A 26,933-nucleotide genomic window follows, 5' to 3' on the forward strand; every position below is an offset into this window, starting at 1 on the left:
TAAAACCAAAGGCCCAAAAGAAAATAAATATGTTAATTTTAAAAATAAAAAACTTGATGACTGAATGAAACTGAAAAATGAAAACTTGATTACAAGTCTAAAGATTCCATGTTTATGATTGAAAACATTGTTTTTTGGGTAATACAATTATTATAAAATATAAAAGGTTGAAGGGCACCCTAACTATGAATTGTGTTTGAAACTTGCCAAAAGAATGTGTAGATTTCTGCAAATAGTGTATTTCTGCCACCAGGTGATGCTTGAAAGAATGTGTAGATTCCTTCCTCTGCTAAAACGCAAAGATCTTCTAGCATGTAAGTTTATAGGACAGCACAGTGCAGTTAAAAGGCACAGACACTTGGGATGTGGGGCTCGTGTGTGAGTATTATTTTAGACCTTGAAATATGATTTTTTTTTCAAAACGGCTTATATTATTTTTTTTTACATATATGATCAGTAGTACTGAGTATGTATGTACAGTATGTACTGTACATGTGCTGGGATTGACAAAGATATATCTTATTTGGATTTTAAAGGCACCCCAAGTGTCTTTGATAAAAGGTATCTATCACAGGGACACAGCCCAGTGTTGGGATAGTGTATAAAAGTAATTCTAAAAAAAAAATATATATACTGTATATATAATAAAGTCTATATATTATATATACAGTATATTTTTTTTTTTTAGAATTACCTTTTTACACTATCCCAACACTGCTGGGTCTGTCACAGTGTGGTATCTATAGGTTTTAAAAGCACCAGCCTGGTTCAAGTATTACCCTATGTAAAAATTAATTAATACCCGCTGGTGTTATTATTTATCACAAAACGTCCTGTTGATAATTTCTTAACAGATCATAAGGATTATTTGAACGGATGCAGATCGTGGACGAGATGATCCGACTCGGTCGAGTTCATTTAGGGCCGAACAAGATGCTCGGCATTTTTGTGTAATTCACTCAAATAGATGGACAGCAACATTCACTTACTGTATGTTTTTTATTTTAAAAACATAAGGAGTGGTCCATTAGTTACTTCATATTTACTTCATAGTAGATCTATGCAAAATATAAAAACCCAAATTAATTTGTAGAAAATCATGAACATCCGAGCGGCTATTTTAAAGCCGAAACATTGATTAAAATTGTTATTATTTACTCGTAAAAACAGTCAAACTCCTTCGCTTTAACCATTACTTTATTGATGCAATGGAATATTGACAGTATTTAATTTAATTGCAGTAGGAAATGTTCTCCACTAAAATAGTCTTACGTTTCTCACGTCTGACATTTTTCACGACCCTCCCGTGAGATTCGTAAGATCTTACATTTTTCACGGGTCTGACGAATCTCACGCTACACCGGAATTTTTAAACAGAAACCGGAAACGTAAATAAACATTACCGGAAGTTGAATTTTATTAAAAATGGTTCCAAATTTAACTGGTTGATAGAGATATATTGTGTGTAATATTTGCTTCCTTTGCCAATTCTTAGAAATTGTTGGCGCAAAGGTTAAAGTTAAGGTAATGGCATAGAAGAAAATCTTTCAAATTATCGGAAAAGTATAGCAATCAGGATGTATGCAATAAATTATTTGCAAGTTTAGACATGATTTCTTATTCTGTTATTGTTTTGAAGCTGATTACACAAAGTTTTTCTTCAAGGTATTGATAAGCTTAACTTCTGCTGGTTTTGACATATTGTAGATGATTCATTGTTTATTTATTCGTGCGTTTCTTCATTATCCAAGTCAAGAAAAGTTGTAGATCTACAAAATTCATACTCCTAGTTTATACTTACAATCTTAACACAAGCTTGGTCCTATCACGGATTTATATTACAGGGATTGGACACTCCCAGTTAACCCTATATAAATGCTTAAATATCTTGTCGTGCACCCAATAAAGGTACATCGATCGATAATTTACCGGCGCTAAGCGTAAATGCCCGTTCACAACGGATACCTACTTTACAAAATACCATACAGCTTTCCATTTATTATCCGATTTTGGAAATTTAAAGTTTATTTTCAAGAAAAAGACTTGTTTAATTCAAATATCTAATTTATTTTTTTAAGGTACGGTTTATCTGTCCGCAACGACGATTAAAAACTTAACTTGACAAAATCTGCGGTAAATTTACATTTTTATATAAAAAGCGGGTATTTGAAATCTATTATTACGGTAACATAATAAATTCAATTTCAAAATAAAAAAAGAAGCCGATGTAAGTTATTCACAGATGATCAAATATGCAATATTTAAGATTTATTGGGTTATGTAGTAAAATTTATTAACGCACAATCGTTTTACGGGTAATGTATTGCGGGCTTTACAATTCGCTCAACACGTGAAGAAAATTTATTCATTTTTTTTAGTACAAAATATTGCCGAGATTGTCAATTTTGCCAATTTCATAGAATATTTAAATTTCATTCATCATTTATATCATTATTATTTTTTGTAAATCTTTTTTCAAATGTCGGTGCAGTGAAGTAGACAATCATCGTAACAGTAAAGTACTCTCGTGTGGCTGTCTCGATTCCGGCCTTTTTAATGTCAGTCGTATATTTTAATCCATATATTTTAATTATTCTTTTTATTTGAATGCCTGTAGAAAGATATTTCTCATATTTTTTAATGTAATGCTAGAAAAACAATAAAAATCTTTACAGTTTGAGTCAGTATTTTGCGAAATAAAAGTAACTTTTGATTATTTTTTTTACACATCGCTTAAATTTCTTTCAAGTTTAATCACTTTTGAAGGGAGATAATTACCAGATAACAAGTGATAATTGAAAAACTTTATTTTCAAACTTTCATTACCCGGTAACATGTGATAATTGTAACACTCAATCTTCAAAAACAGATAGAATTTGAATGTATGTTTTGTATGTGAGCAGTCTTTAACTACAGTCCATGGTATGTGTGGTAAGAAAATGATTCTGAAGAGGATATATATAAATACAATGCAAATCTTTTTTCTTTATTAACATTTATAAATGAAATTGAAAATATACAACTAAATTTGTAAAGTCCTTTCTTTGAAAAATAATGAAAATAAACATGTGACAAATAAATCATTGACGTGAATTGTGAAGGATAACTATGAAAAAATCTGTTTCAAAATAAAAAATTATATTATAAAACAGCTGTTCTGTATGCCAATGAATATTTCTTCCTTGCCAATCTAATGAATTCATCTATATATGAACGCTTGTCTAGAATGATCTGAAAATATATTAAATACACTAATTGGTAGAATATTTACTATATTTATACTAATATACAGGTAATCAAATAAAAAAAGTACAAATCATTTGGAAATAATTCACAGAAATAAAGACAAAATTCAAACATGAATTTCTTTAAAAGTTTTTTTAGCAATCAAGAAAACATTTTTTTGCAATGCCACCATTAAACCATGTAAAAAATAATTATCTTAATCTGAATCGCGGTAATAATTTGTGCTTGAAGTAAAAGGGCGTCAAAGTGTAGAGAGTATGCCTAAACAATAGGCGAATATTTTTTAAATGAGGTACTTTTTTAACTAAGCGTTGCAGCGTTCTATCGGCAAATTTTCATATATTAATACTTTAGCTGCACAAAATAATACTGTATCAATACATTCATATGTGTATAATTTTTCATAAAGCTGCATTTACACCACATACTCTTGTGAAAATCATAGTCATATTTAGCACCCCGCGCGTTCCGCCATCTCATTCTGTCCACCTTTATCTGATTTCGCGCATGCGCGCGACGAGACTTTAAGCTAAACGAAAGTGTCCGATCCTTGTAATATAAATCCGTGGTTCTATGTAGTTTTTTTTTTTTTTTTTTTTTTTTTTTTGCAATCTTGCATAATATGATAGTGCAGCAATGGTAATCTTACATTATTATACAATTTCATTGTCATCTCGATGTACAATGTAAAGATAATTTTTTGTTCTTCCTCGTAAATAATTTACGAATTTAATATCTCACTACAGTAATTTCTTTCGATCCCTGTTGTAAATTTACAGGAGCGTAATACTTCGTAATTCAACACTTATTTTAAGGCCCAAATCATCTTTCAATTTTAGTTACAGAAAGGATTTATATTTCATTTAATGCATTTATCTGAATCATTTATTTCAGTAAACGATTCCAAAGAAAAGATGTTTGCAAAACCAGCTCCGAAAAAGCAAGTACCAGCTGGTACTAAAGCTAAGGTAGGCAATATAATTATAATGTCTAATTCTCTATAAATATGTCAGATGTGATTAAGACTTTTTCCATTCTGACTTTACTCTAAATCTGCTGATTTTTGTAATGGACTTTTCCACCTTCCATTTGTTGGAACCAATTACCATTATTCTGTACATAATATGTACATTACCTATCTGTAATATCATTACCAATTTGGGGATATCAAGGTGAACATTTTATGATTTAGTAAGTCAGCCTACAGTATAAAGCAGCCATGATCAGACTGTATGGGTGTGTAGGCTGTCCTAGCTTTAAACCTAGCTCTTCACTTGTGAGGGCTCTTTCTCTGGTCTTTAGGGAGAATTGTACCTCCACCTGTAGGAGGGGGGATTTTCATGTTGTTTTTCACTTGCAGAGAAAATTCATAAATTGACAGCCCTTGCTTATCACTTCACATCTGAGCACCAGGCTAAAGGTCATCGTTGGTTACCCACGGTATATATTCCGTACATACTATGTATTATCTGGATAAAGTAGAATGTATGAAATATATACTGTTGGTAACTGAGGATAGGTAATGTACATATTATGTAAGGGATATATACCTAGGAAAACTGACGATAACTAAAGGTTGATATAACTTGATATCAGTTAAAGTTTTTAAATCTAAGGAAATACGGCGGGCTTTGAACTTGATGGTCATAGGTTAAATGTCTCCACAGAGGCTGAAAACCAGTCCATATTTCTGCTTAACAGCTGAAGAAGTTTAAGTTGCAGGCTCTGAACTTGAGAGTCATACAGTCATGTAGGATGGTCTCTACAGCGGCTGTAATCAGTCCATATTTTTGCTTTAATATTGACATAAATTCTGGTTAGTTCTAGGAAATATATTTAGAGTGGTTCCGTAATTCAATGTGTCTTTTAACCTTTTCTCTCATATAAGCGTGTTTCGACGGCTTTTTGCCCCCCCCCCCTTTTTGAGGCCTCATACAGTGAAAAAATGACCTATTAAGGCCCCAAACACTGTTTTTTTTTTTGAGAAATGTTGTAAAAAAAAGTGATCACTTTTTCGGCACCATCCCCCATCCAAATGTTACATTAGGGGGTTGCCAGAAGGGGGATTTGCCCCCTTCTGTTTTGGGGGGGTTTGAAGGGGGGCGGAGTCCCCCCTCATCGCCAAGAAAACTTTGGACATGTGACAGGCTAAAAATGGCCTCAGCTCGATCTTAGGGTAACTAGTAACCGACGCTCAAAAGCCTTTTACTCTATCTCAATTCATTGAGAAGTTGCAGCACTTTGAAATCAGTTTTGATGGAAAAAACAATGCAAACAAGTGATTTTTGGCAATTTTAAGACATCCCCCCGTTGCCATGGTAACAGGAAATTTAGGATTGAGCATGCTGTTACAAAGGCTATGGTGTAGTCAACATTTGTGCCAAGTTTCATCAGTATTGAAGCATTTTTCATAAATTCATAGCAGTTTGAACTTGTTACAGGAGGCTTTTCAATGAAAACGGCCATTTTTCGCAATATGCTCATGGGGTAAAAGGTTAATAAGAAAATGCGGTGTGTATGTTGTTTTTTTTTTTTGGGACATAACTCTGTATATATATGTAGCTCAACCTCTGTACATATAACTCCTTCTACTTGTTCATATTCCTTGAAGCATCCCTTTAATAATTATGCCCCCATTTTGAAAAAAAGGGGGTATATTGCTTTGCACTTGTCGGTCCGTCGGTCCGTCGGTCTGTCGGTCCGTCGGTCCGTCGGTCCGTAGACCAAATGGTTTCCGAGTGATAACTAAAGAACCCTTAGGCCTAGGAACTTCAAACTTGGTATGGTGATTGGTCATGACCAGTAGATGACCCCTATTGATTTTGGGGTCAAGGGGTCAAAGGTCAAGGTCACATTGACCTTGAAAGCAAAAACGGTTTCCGATCAATAACTAAAGAACCTTAAGGCCTAGGAACTTCAAACTTGGTATGGTGATTGGTCATGACCAGTAGATGACCCCTATTGATTTTGGAGTCAAGGGGTCAAAGGTCAAGGTCACATTGACCTTGAAAGCAAAAACAGTTTCCGATCAATAACTAAAGAACCTTAAGGCCTAGGAACTTCAAACTTGGTATGGTGATTGGTCATGACCAGTAGATGACCCCTATTGATTTTGGGGTCAAGGGGTCAAAGGTCAAGGTCACATTGACCTTAAAAGCAAAAACGGTTTCCGATCAATAACTAAAGAACCTTAAGGCCTAGGAACTTCAAACTTGGTATGGTGATTGGTCATGATCAGTAGATGACCCCTATTGATTTTGGGGTCAAGGGGTCAAAGGTCAAGGTCACATTGACCTTGTAGGTAAAAACGGTTTCCGATCAATACCTAAAGAACCTTAAGGCTTAGGAACATTAAACTTGGTATGGTGATTGGTCATGATCAGTAGATGACCCCTATTGATTTTGGGGTCAAGGGGTCAAAGGTCAAGGTCACATTGACCTTGTAGGTAAAAACGGTTTCCGATCAATAACTAAAGAACCTTAAGGCCTAGGAACTTCAAACTTGGTATGGTGATTGGTCATGATCAGTAGATGACCCCTATTGATTTTGGGGTCTAGGGGTCAAAGGTCAAGGTCACATTGACCTTGTAGGTAAAAATGCTTTCGGATCAATAACTTAAGAACCCTTATGCCTAGGAACTTCAAACTTGGTATGGTGATTGGTCATGACCAGCAGATGACCTATTGATTTTGGGGTCAAGGGGTCAAAGGTCAAGGTCACATTGACCTTGTAGGTAAAAACGGTTTCCGATCAATTAACTAAAAACGCTTAGGCCTAGGAACTTCAAACTTTGTGTGATGATTGGTCATGACCAGCAGATGACCCCTATTGAGTTTTAGGTGAAGGGGTCAAAGGTCAAGGTCACATTGACCTTTTAAGTAAAAACGGTTTCTGATCAATAACTCAAGAAAGCTAAGGCCTAGGAACTTCAAACTTGGTATGGTGATTTGTCATGACCAGCAGATTACTCCTATTGATTTTGGGATCAAGGGGTCAAAGGTCAAGGTCACAATGACCTTGTAAGTAAAAACGGTTTCTGATCAATAACTAAAGAACGCTTCGGCCTAGAAACTTCAAACTTGGCATGGTGATTGGTCATGACCAGCAGATGACCCCTATTGATTTTGGGGTCAAAGGTCAAGGTCACATTGACCTTGTATGTTAAAACGGTTTCCGATCAATAATAAGAGAACCCTTAGGCCTAAGAACTTCAAACTTGGCATGGTGATTGGTCATGACCAGCAGATGACCCCTATTGATTTTGGGGTCAAAGGTCAAGGTCACATTGACCTTGTATGTTAAAACGGTTTCCGATCAATAATAAGAGAACCCTTAGGCCTAAGAACTTCAAACTTGGCATGGTGATTGGTCATGACCAGCAGATGACCCCTATTGATTTTGGGGTCAAGGGGTCAAAGGTCAAGGTCACATTGACCTTGTAGGTAAAAACGGTTTCTGATCAATTTACTAAAAACGCCTAGGCCTAGGAACTTCAAACTTTGTATGATGATTGGTCGTGACCAGCAGATGACCCCTATTGAGTTTTGGGTCAAGGGGTCAAAGGTCAAGGTCATGACCAGTAGATACTTTATAACCCTTATTAATTGTTTGATCACTGGGTCAGACGTCATGCATAATAACCTTATCACATGACTAATTGGCTGCTGATAGGGGGCATACATGTTTTACAAACATATCTTGTTATATCATATATTCTATAAGAATGTGATATAATTTGTACAATACATGTAAGTAATATAAATTTTATACATGGATTTTAGTGACATACATTTTGTAATTGAATACATTTTTTTTAAAAATATCATATTAAAATTCCGATTTTAATTGTAAATCATTTTTAAATCAAAAATTTAATTTACACAAGTAATGATTTCCTTATTTCCATTACATTTCAGAATCATTGGCACTAGAGTATAAAAAATTATATTTAATTTTTTTTTTTCAGACGCTCAATAAACCAAAAACAGTTAGTGTAAAGACTGGTGTCAAAGCTCCACAGGGAAAAAAGTATGGTTTATTTATAGATTCAAAGTTAATTTTTACATTCAAGGTGAATTACAAAACTTGTTATTTAGTGAGCTAGGTATAAAGCACCATCACATGGGAAGTTGTTAACTCTTCTAAAGCTGCATGCTTCCAGATTAGCAAAAACAATAAAAAAAATCTACCTTAAAAATAAAAAATATAATATCATATTATTTTAAGAAAAGTAGAAATATTTACAATTAAAGTAATAATTTAATTATTACATGCAAAGAATGACTCATTTTTTGCAGTATTTATCACCATATTTGGACTGCAATAGTATAAAGCATTTTGAAAGGCTTTTCTTGTATATTATGTTGACATTATTTGGTACTAAATGTACTAAATGGATTGAAAGTTATGTTTGCAGTGTGTAAATTACTTTCTTGGTTCACTAAAAATATTTTACTCTTTTAATAGTTACATTTTCAAAATTTTCATGAAATATACCGGTAAGCATGAATCTGGAGGCATGCTGCTTTAAAATCTGATCCGTCTTATTTAGTGGTATTAATGGTTTAAATTTTGAGGTGCAAGGAGGGGCAGTTTTTGTGGCTTCACACCCAACCAAAATAAAAAGAAAAAAATGAACAAAATAAATTGTGCAAAAGGTGCAGGAGAAAAAATTGAACTTGTGATCTGTCATTATCATCTAGTGAAAAAGTGAAACGGCAGGGCCATTATTGTGTCTGATGTTATAATTAATATAATATGAAAATTTCTTTTGTGCTGCTTTTAACCCTTTCCCCCATGAGCATATTGTGGAAAATGGCCGTTTTCACTGAAAAGCCTCCTGTTACAAGTTCAAACTGCTATGAAACTATGAAAAATGCTTCAATACTAATCAAACTTGGCACAAATGTTGACTGGACCATTGCCTTTGTAACAACATGCTCAGTCTTAAATTTCCTGTTACCATGGCAACGAGGGGACATCTCAAAATTGCCAAAAATCACTATTTTGCCTCGATTTTTTCCATCAAAATTTATTTCAAAGTGCTGCAACTTCTCAAGGGATTGAGATAGAGTCGAAGGCTTTTCAGCGTTGGTTACACGTTACATTATGATCGACCTGGGGTCATTTTAGCCTCTCACAAGTCCAAAATTTTCTTGGCGATGAGGGGGACTCCGACCCCCTTCAAACCCCCCTAACAGAAGGGGGCACATCCCCCTTCTGGCAACCCCCTGATGTATCTTTTGGATGGGGGCGGCGCCGAAAAAGTGCTCAATTTTTTTAGCAACATTTCTCAAACGAAAACATGTGTTTGGGGCCCAAATAGGACATTTTTTCACTCTTTGAGGCCTAAAAAGGGGGGGGGGGGTCGAAAGTGCGTTGTTTCGCGTATATATGGGGTAAAGGGTTAAAATAAAAATGTTCGTGTGTAATTACCCAAGAAATGGAAAATTAAAGACTATCCTTTTCAGTATGATATTAGCTGGTTAACGACTATCCTTTACACCTCATTACTTGATCTCCATATAGCATGTTTGTAACTCTGTGTTTATAATTAGATTTCTCCTTTCATGCTGATGATATTGGCCAGATAGAAGTTATGATTTAGGAAAAAACAATTAATGTATCGGAAATTAGGTGATTTACAAGTTCAGTGTCTTTAGAGATTTTCTGGGGAAAAAAACAAACAAGAAAATTAATTTTACCTATGTGACAGGTTGGTTGCTATGGTTATTCCAACCACAAGACATCAAACTTGTTTTGTTGTAAAATTTAGCTGCAATTTATTTATTTATGGGCAAAAGTTTGACTTGAAAGTTTCTTAACACCAGTTTATCACATCTGTTTTCATTTTTTCTAGAATTAAAACTTTCTATTTTCAGATATACTTGTCCTTTGAAGGTGAAAAATTTCTGCAATTCCAGTATGATTTATTTTTTATGCAAATAAAATGTTCTATTTTTAGGACAAAGAGTGAGGTGAAAAAGTCATTGAAGCCGCCACCAAGACCAGATGCAGGTTATAGTCTGTACTCGAGTGACAATGAAGATCAGGTGTCGCTAGCATTAAACGATATGGAACTGTGCGAGAAGTTACTTACACAGATTAAGCACAATCAGCAAGGTATATGATTAAATTTAATTAAAGCTGTCGTTGATTTAGCGCAAAGCATATTGACGATGAATTGATATCAGATGAAAAATATCGATGATACACCAATATATTGATAATTACATGTACTTATAATTACTTGTCTATAATTCACTTTTATGTGTTTTTTAAAATGATTTCAATAAAAAACATATTCTTGTACATACAAATATGATGTACCTTGTTCATAAAATAAATGCGCTTTGCTTGATTATTTTTCGGACCATATTATGTCATCACTGCTTAGAAAAATGTCCATATAGAATTAGACATGCCAACCTGCATGGTATATGTTTAGTGTGAATTTATAAGTTTTGGTGATGTTACACATAAGTGTCTTATATTGAGTTTTAGTTTTCATTGAAGTTGATATTTGTTACTTAGTTTAACCGGTAGTTGTTTTAAAGCCGATATCTGTTATATTGAATTTTATTTTCTTTGAAATCTTTTTACTTTGATTTGAAGTTGATATGTTTTGCTTAGTTTTTGGTTTTCTTTGAATTCAATATCTGTGACTGCATGACTGAGTTTCCGAGTTATAATTTTTGTTGAAGTTGATACTTTTTACCAAGTTTTAGTTCTCTTTGAAGTCGATATCTGTTACTAAGTTATAGTTTTCTTTTAGATTGATATCAGTTTCTGAGTTTTATTTTTCTTTGAAATAGATACTTGTTCTGATTTTTTTCTACCTTGATATAATTTAGAAGCAGACAAGCAGCAGAAACCGAAAGGAAAAAAGAAGAAGAAAGACAAATCTCCATTACCAAAACCATTGAATGAAAATCCCCATCGGACTGATATAATACCAGGTATATTGGAAAAAATATTTCATGATAACAATAAAAATAAAAATGGTTAATAAAAATATTAACTGATAACATGTGTTTATTTTTTATTCGTTCCACTATTTGGATAATAGCCCGGTCTTGTTTTCTTGTCAAAGAAACCTCAATTGCAGAAAAGTAAGAAGTACTAGTTCCATTTCGGTTTATTAACCTTGTTCGTCTTCTATTCTGGATGAAATCATTTATCATTTACGGTAAGTTTCATATAAAGTATTGTGTTGATGGCAGACAGTGCAGACCATGATCAGATTGCAGGAATTTGCAAGGTGATCTTGGTCTGCACTTTAAGCATAAGTAGGATCTGTTAACATTGACAGACCAAAGGCTAAAGGTTACTTACATTTGCAAGGAGTGTCAATATTACCTATACATTGTATGTCTTTATATTCATGTTAGTATTTATGGTAGTTTGAAATAAAAGATTTATTCATAAAAATTTCTATTTCATTGTCAGTTGTACAGCTGAAGTGATTTAATCTCGCCTGTAGGCACATACTATCCATTTACTAAAATTACATAGCTTTTACATGTAAAATATGCCAAAATGACCCTATATTCTGTTAGTAACAGTGCAGAAAACTGGTGATAGACATATTAATTTTTACTGTAATTTGCATAAAAAATGTAAAGTGTCACTTGTATATTGGATTACATTTCCTGAACTATTTACACATTTATAGCTCATCTGTTGCGTATAAAAAAGTTGAGCTGTTATGATTGTGACTTCCTGGATAAATCACTTTAATACTTTATCACCAAAATGGAACGAAATTCCAAAGTTTTGTTTTAATGCTTTTCTCTTATATCGGTCAATTATTAAATTTTTTACTGGTGTTTTAACTTAATATTTGCACTTTAAATGCTTTCTTTACTTGTATAATGCATCAAATTAATCAAGTCTATGATTATTACGCCAAACTCTTTGTTACGTTTTGACGCCATCTCTATTGACGTCATGTGACGCTGACATAATTTCCTGTTTATTATTTTTTTATGTACTCTGAAGAAGGCTGTTCAGTGAAAACGTTGGTATATTAAAAAGAATTTTGAGAGTTTGCAGTTGGCTACATATTTTTTACTATTTCAACTGTAAAATAGAAATAAATACAGTAAAAATACTTTCTATGACTGGAGATAATAGCTTTAACTTGTTTATTAATAACTATGGTAATAGAAAATTAACAACATTTTTTTTCCCTTACAGGATTTAGCAGTATTTATGGAACAACATACCCGTATGGTACGTCCTTATTTCTTCGCCAGCTACAGTCCCAAGATTATGCCAATAACCCTATTTTTAATACTCGTCTGACTTCATCCACACCAGACCCAGAAAAGCATTTAGCTGATCTTTCAGCGAGCAAGCTACCAAGAGGAACTGATTTTGTTTCTCAAGATGTTCCAGAGAAAGACGTATCTGCGGTGTCATCGGTACCTCCGAGTTTCAATCACCTGCAAAACATGGCCGACATGGTAGATATATACAAGCGAATTGAATTCAACAAATTTACGGAGCTTCAAGAAGCTGCAGCGAGAGCAGAGTTAGAAAAATTCAAAGCATTTCAGGGTGCGAGTGTAAAAGATACACAAATTGAATCAGGGCACAATGGTGAGGAATTTGCTGACGAAAATTCCTATAACTCAAGGCAAAATATAATAGAAAATACTGAAAGTGTGTCAGAGAATGTGGTTGGAAGACCCTCTGACGGCTTTGTTGGCACTGGAAGTCTTGGTTTTAGCTTACCAGCTGCAGACTCTGTTTTCAGACCTGTCGTGCCGGGTTCAAGCTTGTATCAGGACTCGGACATGCATATTGAAGAACAGCAAGACAGTAGTTTGACAGCATTTCAGCCATATTTAAGTGGTGGTGATTCTAGAGAAATGTTGCCCCCTCAAGGTTGGATTCAAAACAACCCAGCACAAGCTCAAAGTCATATTCAGAACATGGACAATGGTCAGCCTTCTTCGCAGAACAGTACCTTGAAAGACGGAGGCGATCAAGAAATTCTGTTGTCAGGAAGGACAGATTACTCAGAAGAAAGTAAAGGGACGGAATATAATGTGTTAGTTCGGCAATCTGAAGCAGACGGTCATGTAGCTAGAACAAATACTGATGGCAAAGTAGTATTTGAAAAGCAAAATGGCCTTTTTCAACTTCATTTAAAAAAGAGTTCAGATCAAAGTTCAAGTGGGAATGACAGTAAATCAGACAAAAGTGGGTCAACAACAAAAGGTCAGGGTTCACTTGATGAGGTCCCCGAGAGAGACATGCCTGCACAAAATTCTAAACCATCTGACAATAATTCTCAGTCCACAAAAGACGGTACTTTTAGAGTAGGATTAAAGAATGATTCTCAAAATCTCTCTGAGGTGGTGGCCACCTCTACACCAAGAAACACTAATAACAGTGGTAATAGTAGTAGTACAAGTAGCTATGGAGGCAAAATTGTTTTTATTCCAGATAATTCAAATACACAAAATGTGATTGGCTATGTTCCAGGCCTTCCCGTGATTCCTGGCACAAATCAACCAATGAGCATGCCTGTTACAAATGACATTGGGAATACTGTCCAATCAGGTAGCATATTGTCTTCAGTTGTAGGACAACAGGCACCGCAGTCAGTATCTCAAATGACATCACAAGTTGGAACTAATGCCTCCTGTTATCAAAGTGCACGGCATGCACAGACTATTGCAGCAGGGGATATAGGTGTTAGAAAACTACGTTATTTGTTGAAAGAGCTCAAAGAATGTACAAAAGTTTCAAGTAAGTACAATATTATATATACCATTATTTTTAAGAAAGTTTTTATTTATTCTTTAAACACTTGACTATAATCCACATTTTGAGACTCTGAGACTGACAATAACAACTTTGTTGAAAGTTGATGCATCTCATGACACTATTCTTTTGTCATCACCAACAATTTTAAATGTTAGTATTAAAATAACCAGAGCTGTGAGTCCAAGATTATGAAATTATTCCAAAAATATGAATAATTTTTCCTTGAGTTTGATATTTTAACAATTTATGTTACTCATTTGAAGGCTTAAAAACCGAACTCCAAATAACATCAGTATCAGTATTATAACACTCTTTGTAGAGCTCACAGTCATTGATAGGAACAATATCGATGTTTCATCGATATTTTTCTGTCAAACAATAATCCATACGCATATAAAAAGTAGATAGTTTTTAACTTCATGTAATTATGTCTAGAAGTTATAAAACATACACAAAACATATGAGCCGTTCTCCAAAAAAACCTGCAATTATGACCAAAATATCGAATTTGAGATTTTGAGCAATTATTCAAGTATCATCATTTTCCTGTAGAATGCAAATTTTGAAATTATCTCAAAAGTTACCCGAGATACAGCCTTTCGCGATAAGGCACTGTCATGTACATAATCATGTAGAAATAAATCTTTCAATATACCTCAAATGAAACTTATAAGCAATTGAAACAAGTACAACTAGGCATACATGTAGTTTGTAACATATTCTTTATACTTGTTTACAGAAACCATTTGATAATAACATAAAAAATCATCATAACAGGAGTCAGATAATGTCTTTTCTATCCGTTGCCATGGTAACATAAGTGTTCTAATCAAAACTTGTCTAAGTCTCTCCTGGACATGTTTCATCTTGAAATATAGGTCGCACATAGGGCCGAACTGTGCTGTAAAGATATCTGCGTCGTGCAGCAGACATTCCACCTGGTTGCAGTACTTGTGGCAAGTGTCCCCGTTCAAACTGAAAGTCGTTTGATTTCATGATGGAGAATGACTCCTTGGCTTTATCGCAGCTCTCTTTAACAACCACCATTCCAGGATGATCTCGGCTCATACGAAAATATTGATACTTTCTGCAAGGGGTAAAATATACATGTTAATGTCATTATGAAAATTTGTATGATAATGATAACTATAGAAGCACTTTAAGGATTAAATTTGTTCAATCAAGATGATAAAATGTTATACTTAACATGTATAGTCAAACATATGTTAGATACTACCTCTGAATAGGAACCACATGACCACATATTTTGTTTCAAATTATCACATTCAAAGTGCAGTGTGTTTAACCTGTAAAGAAAGACCACCCGTCAATAAAGACCACAGACCATACCCGATTGATCTTTATATATAAGTTTGACTGTAATGTATGCACTTCATAGTTATGTTCAAGTATATTTTACAATATCTCTTTACTTAAGCTGACAAAAACGCAAAACTGACTTTTTACTCTTAAATTACCTGATGCCTTCGAGCGGTTTGAAGTACGTTTTCAGAAATCCTTTCCAGTCTCGCCATGTCCATGTAGGGTAACGGATACACTGGCTTGTAGATGATGATTGATTTACAACTTCCGTAAGTTGGCCAAGAGCATCCGTGTCTGTCCTTCGGTAAAGTTCTTTTATGCGGGCAAAGCCAGCATCAACATGGCAGCGAGCGTGACCAGGTATCTGCATCATATACTCAATCTTCTCCTGACGTCCAGACAGAACACGCCACATTAAATATCCCAGCATATAGTAGTTTTTATTCTGTCCTGAAATAGAAATAAATACAGTAAAAAAATTAAAATGGTTGCTGTACAGTGTACTATGTTGAGTTTAATTAGATGTGGTAATTAAATCTTGCAAATTCACATTAAAATCATCAATATTTGTTATTATTATGATAATATTATGAATATCAGTGTGTGAAAACATGTGATAAGGTTGCCGACTTTTATTATTATTAACCCTGCGCCATCTGCAGGAAAAGTTTAACAGCCTTTAAAAACATATTTTTGAATCAGATGATAGGCCATTTCATCAGGTTCCAAGACGCTTGTCACTGACATTGCTTCTTACAACTTTGAAGCAAAGTGGATTAAAGCAGACGACATTTTCAGCAGACAACAATTTCGTCATGTTGAAGATTTATGTTTCAGAATATTTTATGCTAATTGAATTTTAAGAACAAAGTTTGTGATATAATATCGGTTGACTTGTACATTGTATTTCTTTGATAACTGACTATGAACAACATTGTTCATATAATTAACATTATGTGTACGAACCGATAGAAAGTGCTATTAAAAGTTATTCATATAATCACTTAAGTATTGAACTAATTTGTAGCAAAACAGTGTTTTTTTTTTACAATTTATGAACACGTGCATGCATGCACGTTCAACGTATAACGCAATGAGTGATGAATTATTACAAAATGCAATTTTGCTATAAATAATTAAGTAAATAATTTCAATTAATTTATAAGGCACTTTATGACGAACATACCTGGGCAATTATCGGCATGTAGTGAAATTGTTGGTCCCTCCGCATGGTCCCTTTCTATCACCCAGTCCACCATACTGATAACAGCGTTAGGTCCGTGAGTTTGAGTACCATCAGGGCCAATAGTCTCATTCTCGTCTACAAGGAAGTTGTATTGTGTTGATGTTCCGTCATTGCGTACACCAAACAATTGCACTTTGCGCAATGTCATAAAATAAGTTGGCCCCATCTGTCTTGAATAGTGTGGTAGCGATAAATTCTGGCTGAAATCAAAGGTGAAATGAGAATGTCGCCTGTCCCCTGTCTCAAACAGACCTTTAGCATTTGCAATGCATGTGTTGTAGACTTCTCTTTCTTTTTGTGCGTTGACAATGTGCTCTCTAAGATTTGCGGTGCCCTGCAATTTTTCATCCTCGGTTCTGGAATCCATCACAACTTTTCTTAATTTTTCACAAGTTGCACAAACGTCGTCGCGTGGAGATGCAATTTTGATGTGTGGTAAACATTGCTTCCAGATGTTGCAGAAAGTTTTATAATGAACAGCCCTTTTTGTTGGTACAGATTCAAGGCATGATGTTTCGTATTTCTTGTGAATATCAAGTTTTGTAGTAGCACTTGGTAAGTAAACTGGTGGTATGTTGTCTGATCCACGTGGTGCAGCCGGTTGTGGTTGCCTATGTCTTCAGCAGTTTGGGAAACATATGTCACCGCATGTTTAATATCTTCAAACTTTAAAGATTTGACAGGTTTTTTCCCTTTGTTGCCGTGAATTCTTTGAACCACACCATGCTGATCAACATGTGTTAGGATATTTTGAAGAGCGCTCCGCTTGATATCAAAGGCCAACATAAACACAGTCCTACACACTGGTTTCCCAACTTATGAAAAGTCATGGTGACCTTTCTGACGTTTCTTCCCGCGCTTTGTCAATTCATTCTGAGGGCTGTTTACTACAGTTGCCATTATATACAGTTCTTTATCTTGCTTTTCCATTTCCCTAATATTCAATATGTGATCAAAAATGTCAGAAATAGTAAACTGTTTAATGCAGTTTTTCTTGCACCCACAACCATTCTTATGATAAAGGGTAATTCTGTTCACGTCTTCGTCATTTTGGGGCAGATCACAATCAACTTCTGCTTCACCCTCGCTGTCACTAGTAACAGAAGCCCCTGTTATGTCATCTGGAAGCGTGTCTATGTAATCTTGGACCCGCTGATCAACATCTAACTCGGGATCATCTTCGTCCGAGTCTAAACACATGGTAGATACATCAACCTCCTCCTGCGATCCCCAGGGGGTCGAAACGGGCGTCACACCAAAATGCTCGGAAAGCAAACTCTCCAAATCCTGTAAAATAAATAAATCCGGTGAGTACTGACAATTATGGCAAAACATACAGCTTCTGCGCTAATTAATGGGCTAATATAAAATAAAAATATTTCAGTCACTGCAGAATACAAATTTTCCTTTAATATACAAATTTATGCTTGTCCACAAAAAAATCATACACAGACTGCATTTTATTTTGACTGAATCAATTAAAGGTTAATTTGCTTGATAAAAAAAATTAATTTAACACAGAATTCTACATAGCAGTTTATAAAATATGATTGTTAAAAAAAAAAAAAAAAAAAAAAAAAAGTTCGCGCGTCAGGATCAAACCAGCAAAACACTGACTACGAGTTATTGACACTAACCCCTCGGCCATCACAGCATTCGTGTTCAGTACTGTATAAATTAAGTGATTTAACCTTAATCGCTCAGATTTAGATCAATAGCATACCCATTCCGAACCAAAACCAACTAAATTTTCTGAAGTTTTAATAAAACTTATCTTCGTTGAAATATATTGACATTATTAAAAAAAATAATAGAGATCTAGATCTACTGAGTCCTTAATAATTTTTGAAATATTGATTCGATGTCATTCTGTAGTGGTTGGGTACACAGAAATGTCTTCAAAATTTAGCGAATAGATCTACATTAATTTTATCTGAAAAACAATCTTAACGAGTGTGTCAAGAAATATATGAGAGCGAAATCAACCGACTCTTTGCATGTTTATTACTGTGTTAATGCTCGGTATAAGTTACAACAATCACGCTATATTATTTTGTTTACGCGCCATATTTTCCTGATTCACTCTTGCGTAAAATACATCTATACTGTATGGGAACAATTGAACAATTAATGTGCGGCATACCTAATTCAGAGTTGATAAAATATATAAATACAACATACCTCTATATCGTGATCCATTTTAATATCCAGAAAATGTCAAAATTTATCATGTAAACACTGATACATAAAGGTCACTGAACTCACATGTGCTTTCAAGTATGACGTCATATTTATCGGGAAATTCCCAACGTCATAATCGATGTCATTTTGGCAGGTTTTCCTGGAGAACGGCTCATATACAGAAGCAGGTGTCCATGTCTAACATTATCTGTTGTTACACAATGGAAATATTTCATAGCAATGATGACAAATAATGGTCAGAAAAAAAATCATGCAATGGGCATTTATAACAATACATTGAACAGAACATGTATTTTACTGAAATCATTTAAACAGGTATGAAAATGAATGACAGACAAGTTATAATAGGTATTTAATCGATATATCTGTGTATTGTTGATATTTGTCATCCAATATCGATATATCGTTGATATACTTTGCACTGAATCAATTACAGCTTTTTGTCATTTAATCAATTTTATATTTGATGTTTTCAGCATGTTGTAAGTTTAAAATGATTATAATATTTTATGAACAGAAGATGTTGAGGTCACTAGGCTCGTGACGGAAATTGATTCAGCAGTGAATGCTATACCACAGTTGTCCATGACCTTTAACCTCCAGACTGAGATTGACCTTGCTATACAACCTTTAAGAAGCGAAAATAGCCAGTTGAGGAGGTAAACATTCATAATTATGCAATTATTGCTATGGTTTTATAATAATAATGATATTAAACAATATACTTTAAATCAGTGATAACTTTACTTATAGGGACTCCACTGAGGTCCAAAAGCCTAAAAACACAAATTTTGAAATTCTTATATATTCAACTTTGGCATGTACAACTGATATACATGTATATGCAAGTGATAATAAAGTATTCTCAGAATTTAAATTTCTGTGTTTCTTAGCCCAATTTAAGTTTAAAGGGTTTTAATGCTTTTCTTTTTGTGTCATTTTGCACAATTAAAATGGTTATATAAGGTACCAAGGTACCTTGTATGATTGTGTATGATTATTCATCACATTTAGGAAAAATTTCAAAATAAGAACCAGAAGTGACTGTGCAGACCATGATCAGGCAGGACAGATGTTGGGAGAACTTGTTGCCCAACTTATGTTCTTTTTATTGTATACTAAATATTGTTTATATATTGATTATTACATGTATTTGAAGCAAAAAATTGAGTTTTAACTAAAGATTCACTGACTAGGGTATAAATTGTGTTGTTGTTGTTTTAGGAAATTGCGTCTGCTGAATCAGCATCTGAAAGAAAAGGAGCTAAGCTCAAGTGAAGAACCCAAAGATGTCAATTTTGAAAGTAAGAATACTTTAACATAAATTGATTTTCCTCTTCAAAAAGAGAAATCAGGCCATATAATATAACTACAATTCTAACACAACCTAAATTTTTTACCTATTGAACATAGAAGGACCGAAAGTATGTGTAAATGAAACAAATCAGGCTTAATTTAGCTTGATATCAGGTACAGCAGCATTTATTTGATGATGTCATGTTAGAATTGAAATAATATAGCCCAAGCGGTGATTTTATCGCTACGCCCTCGTGATATATATAATTCCTCACTATAAAATCATTGTTGGGGATACATTATTTCTTAAGCAAAAGAGACTACAATAATGTATACAGAATTTGTATGCTACAAATCAATTTTCTCATACTTTTATATATGTGTATTCTTAAAGGCCCGTTATGCCCCAAAAATGTTTTTATTCTTAGTATTCAGAAGGTAAAAAGTACATTTGTTGTGATTAAGTACTTTGTATGGAAGTCAAAATACTACTTTCTTTACATTTTGCTTCTTTCTCTAGACAAACAATGTCACATTAAGCAATTACTTTTTCAAGTTATAGGCATTTATTTGCTCTAAAATCCATTATTTTTATGTTATAAAACTTTTTTTTGCATTTCAAAAGAGTGAAAAATTTGTCTCTGAGACCAAGTGTGCCTTTAAATAAAGATTTAAACTCTAAATACATGTAGCATTCCTCACAAATAGTTGCCTATTTTTTGCTACATATTACTTACATAAAACACATTTTTTAACATTTGCACGTGCATGGAGGTGAGCAACTGTTTTCATGGTGAGATTTGAATCAGAAAGGACCGTGATTTTTCCCACTATCTGCATTGACTAGTTTATATGGTATGGGTACATCGTTTGTTTCGTACTTTTCAGTTCTTCACCTACAGACAAGTAATGACACGTTACAGAAGGTGTTGATGGAGGAAAAGGAGATAAAAACACGTCTGGCAGCAGAAGTCCAATATCTGTATAACGAGATACATAAAATGAAGGTGGAAAAATCGAAACTGATCGCCTCCACGAGTGAGAAGGTATGACGTAACTATTATGTGACCTTTTGGTAACCTCACGTTTAATTCACTGTATGATATATATGAACTTTGAACAAGCAGAGATATAGTGTGAACAAAACTAATAGGTATCAAACACACTCTGCTGTTATGTTGGTTTTTTTCACACTTGATGGTTCTAAAAATGTTACAGATTTTTTTTCTGAAATAATGGCATGATATGGTAATTATCCCCCTGTGAAGATTTTGAAAATTAAATTGATTCACAATATTATTCTGTTGATAAAATTCTAAGCTGGTTATGGTGTCCAGTGTGTTATATCTCATAAACAGAGTCTTGAATCTATGGTTACTATTAATTCATTTTTTTATGCAATTTTAATTTTTTTCTTTTTAAAAACCACTATGGAAACAATTAATAAATAACTACATGTATCTATTTCACAAATCCTGTATTGATTTGTAGATTGTATAATGTAAGAAAAAAGAAGATTAATTATAATGTGATTTAGAAAATAAACAGCAAACTCCTTTATTAAGAGGGATGTAACCCCTCAAAACATTGGATGTTGATAAACTTTGTGAAATACATAGTTATATACAAAAAAAAAATTAAAGGAGAAAAATAAGGTGACATAAAGTTTGACCAAGGGCAAAATGAATTGTATATTTTAATTCTTAAATTTTCTTATGCTTAAAAGAGAGACCGAATATATATATAGGGTTAACGCACGTTTTTCCGTGTTATAACGTCTGCAGAGTCCCGTGGAACGGTTGGTGCCCGAGCCCGGTAGGGCGAGGGCTCCAACAGTTCCAAGGGACTCTGCAGACTTTATAACACGAAATAAACGTGCGTTGACGCTATTATAGCATAAAATTTTCAAACAGATTCGTGATGTATAGTTTATACAAAACACAATTACATTAAATTCTTGTGCTTGTACGGTATTTATCCAATTCTATGTTTTACGTATGCGTTTCATTTTTCCGGGGCCAACAACTTGGAAAATTCTCGGAACCGAACGAAATTTTGAATTTTAATTGATTTAACAAAGCTTGGCCTTTGGAGATATATTATCTCAAGAAAAAACAAAAACGTTACATTACTCTACCCTCTGCCCAAGACAAAACATGACCCTCAGAAATTCTAGAATGATTTCAGATTGACGGTAGAAAAAAGATTAGTGACATCAGAATCGTTTTTTTTTTCCAAGCAAACAAGTTTATAAAAAAATCAGGCACTAAGCATTATTCTCTCAAAGAAATATAAAGAGCATTTATCAACATTAACATAAATAAAAAACATTTTCTCATATTAATTTTGTGTTATCTAGTTTTGTAAGTTAATCGGAGTGTTAAACTGAATGACTGGTAGATTCTACTGTATTTGTTTACATTGACAACTGTCCGTTTCTTAGAAAGGGCGACAACCAAGATTAGCACTGATGTCTATACTCCGTTTTTCCGGAATAGTTACTTGAATATGCGACTGAGGCCCTCGAATCAATAAGTTTGTTTACTGGGCCCTGTATGTATTGCGCATAGGTGAAACCGGGCTATAACAAGAGCGCGTGACTATGTTAACACATGGTTTTGGTCCCGTTATAACATGGGCAAAAGAGGGAAAAATAGCCGATTTTATGCTATAATAGGTCTTATCCCATTTAAAAAATACCAATTTAGTCATGCAAACTTGTGAAGATGTAACCAAACCAACTGTACTTTTTTATTGATTTTTGAAAAATACATGAAGATAATAATACATGTATGTGTTATCATATGAATTTATAATTATTTTACATTATTGTCATAGGTTGTAGCAGAAAAGGTCACAAAAATTCATTGCCTCAGTGTGTCAGAATGAATTGTAAATGAAATTTCTCTATTACAGGAAACTGAACAGTTGAAGTTGAGACAGGAGATGACCTTGGAAACTCAGAGGTTAAAGCATGACCTTGACCTTATAAAGAAAGACCAGGAGTCAATGGGAAACAAGATGGAGGCCATAGAGAAGGAGAATCATATATTGCAGATTACATTACAGCAGAGAGATGAGGAAATAGCTCGACAAGCAGAAATTGTAGAGTAAGTGTGGCTAAATGATAACATGAGTGGGTGAGGGAATGGAGTGAGGAAATGAGGTAAGAGAGAGTGAGGGATTGGGGTTTAAACAGGGGAATGGGGTGAAGAGGATAAGGTATTGGGTGGGATAGAGGGATGGGATTAAAAGGATGAGGAAACGGGAAAGAAACAGGTAGATGGGGAAAAAAAGAGTGAGAGAATGGGGTTAAAATGGGGTGAAGAGAGTGAGGGATTTTGGTTTAAATAGGGGGAAAATGTTAAGAGAGTGAGGGATTGTGGTTAAAATAGGGGAATGCGGGTAAGAGGATGAGGTATTGGGATGGAAATAGAGGGATTTGGTTAAGATGGTTAGGGAAAGGGGTGGAAATAGAAAGATGGGGGGTAAGAGGGCGAAGGAATGCAGAAATCGGAAATTCCTCTTGTCGGCTCATAATAATAAGTAGAATTTTGAGTAGAAATATGTTGCCTGCAGATTGGATTTAGAAGCTACTCGCCCTGCAGGACAAGTGACTCTGAAAATATTTTTTGATGCCTGGGAATGGGGTGAAAATAGAGAGATTAAGTTAAGAGGGGGAGGGAATGAGATGAAAATAGAGGAATGGAGTTAAAAGGGTGGGGAAGGGGTGGAAATAGGGAAACTGGGTTCAGATGTCGAGGGAATGGGCTGTGAATTTAAGGGGACAGGAAGTCTGATTAAGAGAAGGAATGGGCAGGGTATCATAAGAATTTTAGGACACATGTTTTCATTTTAGAGTAGGAAAATGTTAACATTTCTTTTATTCCAAAAGGATTTTCAGTTGAGTCTTTAGATGCCAGTTTATAGACACACTTGCTTACTGTTCATCTTATCATCTACATTATTTGACTATCAGCTAAGGTCCATTGGGTCAAGGTGTTTAAGACCATCATAAGTTTTGCTAATTTCTATAAATAATTTTTTTTTTCAAGGCCATGTATTATATCTTGGTCAAAGCAACCATTAGTGTATATGATATACTTGTTTATAAAATACATGGCATAGTGTCCTTTTCCTATGATAAATGTAAGTTATTTTTATATCCCATTACTAGGCAACTGAAGTTCAAGTATTTAACATCATCATGTTAATTATGTCTCCCCCACCTCGGGGGGAGACATATTGTTTTTGCCCTGTCCGTCAGTCCGTCCGTCAGTCCGTCCGTCAGTCTGTCCGTCCATTCTTCGTTTCCAGACGATAACTAGAGTTCCTTTTGACCTACAGCTCTCAAACTTCATAGGATGAATGGTCTTATTGAGCAGATGATCCCTATTGTTTTTGGGGTCAGTAGTTCAAAGGTCAAGGTCACAGTGACCGTTGGTCAATTTCTCGTTTCCGGATGATAACTAGAGTTCCTTTTGACCTACAGCCCTCAAACTTCATAGGATGATTGGTCTTATAGAGCTGATGATCCCTATTGTTTTTGGGGTCAGTAGGTCAAAGGTCAAGGTCACACTGACCGTTGGTCAATTTCTCGTTTCCGGATGATAACTAGAGTTCCTTTAGACCTACAGACCTCAAACTTCATAGGATGATTGGTCTTATTGAGCAGATGATCCCTATTGTTTTTGGGGTCAGTAGTTCAAAGGTCAAGGTCACGGTGACCGTTGGTCAATTTCTCGTTTCCGGATGATAACTAGAGTTCCTTTTGACCTACAGCCCTCAAACTTCATAGGATGATTGGTCTTATAGAGCAGATGATCCCTATTGTTTTTGGGGTCAGTAGGTCAAAGGTCAAGGTCACAGTGACCGTTGGTCAATTTCTCATTTCCGGATGATAACTAGAGTTCCTTTTGACCTACAACCCTCAAACTGGGGGGAGACATATTGTTTTTACCCTGTCCGTCCGTCCGTCCGTCAGTCCATCCGTCCATTCTTCGTTTCCGGACGATAACTAGAGTTCCTTTTGACCTACAGCCCTCAAACTTCATAGGATGATTGGTCTTATAGAGCTGATGATCCCTATTGTTTTTGGGGTCAGTAGGTCAAACGAGTGGAGTCATGCCAACACACTACAGTTATCATGATTTGACATACATTGAAATTTGAGTTGTCTTTCAATAGTGTAAAAAATCTGACAATATGAACGTTTGTTTCAAGTATCATCAAAATCCTTCAAAGGGTTGAAGAGTTATGGAGCAGACACAATTTCCTTTAATTTCGTTTGTGAAACTATATATGATATGACATTCAAGTGTCAAGTAGACCTTGACCTTGGAACCAGCCATACGAAACATGTACTCTACACGTTCTCTGGATGTGGTGAATTTTTGTTTCAAGTATCTACCAGAGAGGCTTCATTGTGAAAACGAGTGGAGTCATCCCAACACACTACAGTTATCATGATTTTACATACATTGTAATTTGAGTTGTCTTTCAATAGTGTAAAAAAATCTGACAATATGAACGTTTGTTTCAAGTATCATCAAAATCCTAGGTTTGAAGAATTATGGAGCAGACACAATTTCATTTAATTTCATTTGTGAAACTATATATGATATGACCATCAAGTGCAATTTCGTTTGACGCCCGCCTGCCATACGCTGATTGAATAACCAGGATTTTCAAAATTGAATACCTGGTTAAAAACAAACAGTTTAGGAAGCATCTTCTCATACAACCTTAACAATAGAAACCATCCATAGACAGCCTTCATTGAAGTGACTACCGGGTATTTACATTATCTTATCTCCATTTCCATTCCTGTTTCCATTCACAGTTATTCTCAGCAGTGGGGGAGACATGCGCTTTTTTACAAAAGCATCCTCTAGTTAATTGGAGGATATAAATAGGTTTAGATTATAAAGTCATCGTAAGGTCTTGCAAATAGTGTGGCTGTTCCGCATTAAAAGTAAACAGAAAAAAAGGCAAAAAAAAAACACACAGAAAATATAATATTTCGTAATGCCAATTTTCATAATCTTAAAAACCTATAATTAAGAATATTTTTTTTTTCTATTTTTAGAACAATGAAGGAGAGTATATCCGATCTTCTAGGTGAGCTGGAACAGAGTAGAGTAGGTGAGAAAACCTGGGATCATAACAACAGCTATGGTTTACATAGACTGATGAAGATTGTAGAAGAGGAAGGAGCTGGGTAAGATTGGAGTGGGGTGATCAGGGAGGGGTTTTGTTGGAGTGGGGATGAGTGGAAAATATCAGGGAGGGGTTTTGTTGGAAAGGGGTGATGGAAAATATTAGGGAGGGTTTTTGTTGAAGTGGGGTGATGGAAAATATCAGGGAGGGGTTTTGTTGAAGTGGGGTGATGGAAAATATCAGGGAGGGGTTTTGTTGAAGTGGGGTGATGGAAAATATCAGGGAGGGGTTTTGTTGGAGTGGGGTTATGGAAAATATCAGGGAGGGGTTTTCTTGGAGTGGGGTGATGGAAAATACCAGGGACGGGTTTTCTTAGAGTGGGGTGATGGAAAATATTGGGGAGGTATTTTGTTGGAGTGGGGTGATGGAAAATATCAGGGAGGGGTTTTGTTGGAGTGGGGTGATGGAAAATATCAGAGAGGGGTTTTCTTGGAGTGGGGTGTTGGAAAATATCAGGGAGGGGTTTTAGGAGAATGGGGTGATGGAAAATATCAGGGAGGGGTTTTGTTGGCGTTGGGTGATGGAAAATATCAGGGAGGGGTTTTCTTGAAGTGGGGTTATGAAAAATATCAGGGATGGGTTTTGTTGAAGTGGGGTGATGGAAAATATCAGGGAGGGATT

The 26,933-nt window shown here is 34.8% G+C and overlaps 3 protein-coding genes across 3 annotated transcripts in view; 1 reads left to right on the forward strand and 2 right to left on the reverse strand.

The window, feature by feature from the left end:
* The first annotated feature begins 1,371 nt into the window (after positions 1-1,371).
* The window catches only part of LOC132720520 (uncharacterized), a 30,577-nt gene continuing 5,015 nt past the window's right edge, over positions 1,372-26,933 (forward strand). Inside the window, exons 1-11 of the mRNA XM_060704674.1 lie at positions 1,372-1,524; positions 4,141-4,214; positions 8,214-8,275; positions 10,212-10,369; positions 11,101-11,205; positions 12,446-14,008; positions 19,315-19,456; positions 20,022-20,101; positions 20,982-21,139; positions 23,010-23,203; positions 26,182-26,313. Coding sequence (XP_060560657.1) covers positions 4,161-4,214; positions 8,214-8,275; positions 10,212-10,369; positions 11,101-11,205; positions 12,446-14,008; positions 19,315-19,456; positions 20,022-20,101; positions 20,982-21,139; positions 23,010-23,203; positions 26,182-26,313 — 2,648 coding nt within the window. The 5' untranslated portion in view covers positions 1,372-1,524; positions 4,141-4,160. The remainder of the gene's footprint in view (positions 1,525-4,140; positions 4,215-8,213; positions 8,276-10,211; positions 10,370-11,100; positions 11,206-12,445; positions 14,009-19,314; positions 19,457-20,021; positions 20,102-20,981; positions 21,140-23,009; positions 23,204-26,181; positions 26,314-26,933) is intronic.
* LOC132720504 (uncharacterized) lies at positions 15,141-17,195 on the reverse strand. Its single transcript, XM_060704659.1, has 2 exons — positions 16,536-17,195; positions 15,141-15,799 (listed from the first exon to the last, which is right to left on the reverse strand). Exons 1-2 carry the CDS (start codon positions 16,960-16,962, stop codon positions 15,501-15,503), a joined length of 726 nt encoding a protein of 241 aa, XP_060560642.1. The 5' UTR covers positions 16,963-17,195; the 3' UTR covers positions 15,141-15,500.
* On the reverse strand, positions 17,212-18,949 carry LOC132720505 (uncharacterized). Its single transcript, XM_060704660.1, has one exon. The coding sequence runs from the start codon at positions 17,928-17,930 to the stop codon at positions 17,412-17,414; it is 519 nt and encodes a 172-aa protein (XP_060560643.1). The 5' UTR covers positions 17,931-18,949; the 3' UTR covers positions 17,212-17,411.

The sequence above is a fragment of the Ruditapes philippinarum genome, unplaced genomic scaffold (genome assembly GCF_026571515.1).
Source record: "Ruditapes philippinarum isolate M1 unplaced genomic scaffold, ASM2657151v2 ctg1183_1_1_1_1, whole genome shotgun sequence".
In the NCBI taxonomy this organism is placed as follows: Eukaryota; Metazoa; Mollusca; class Bivalvia; order Venerida; family Veneridae; genus Ruditapes; species Ruditapes philippinarum.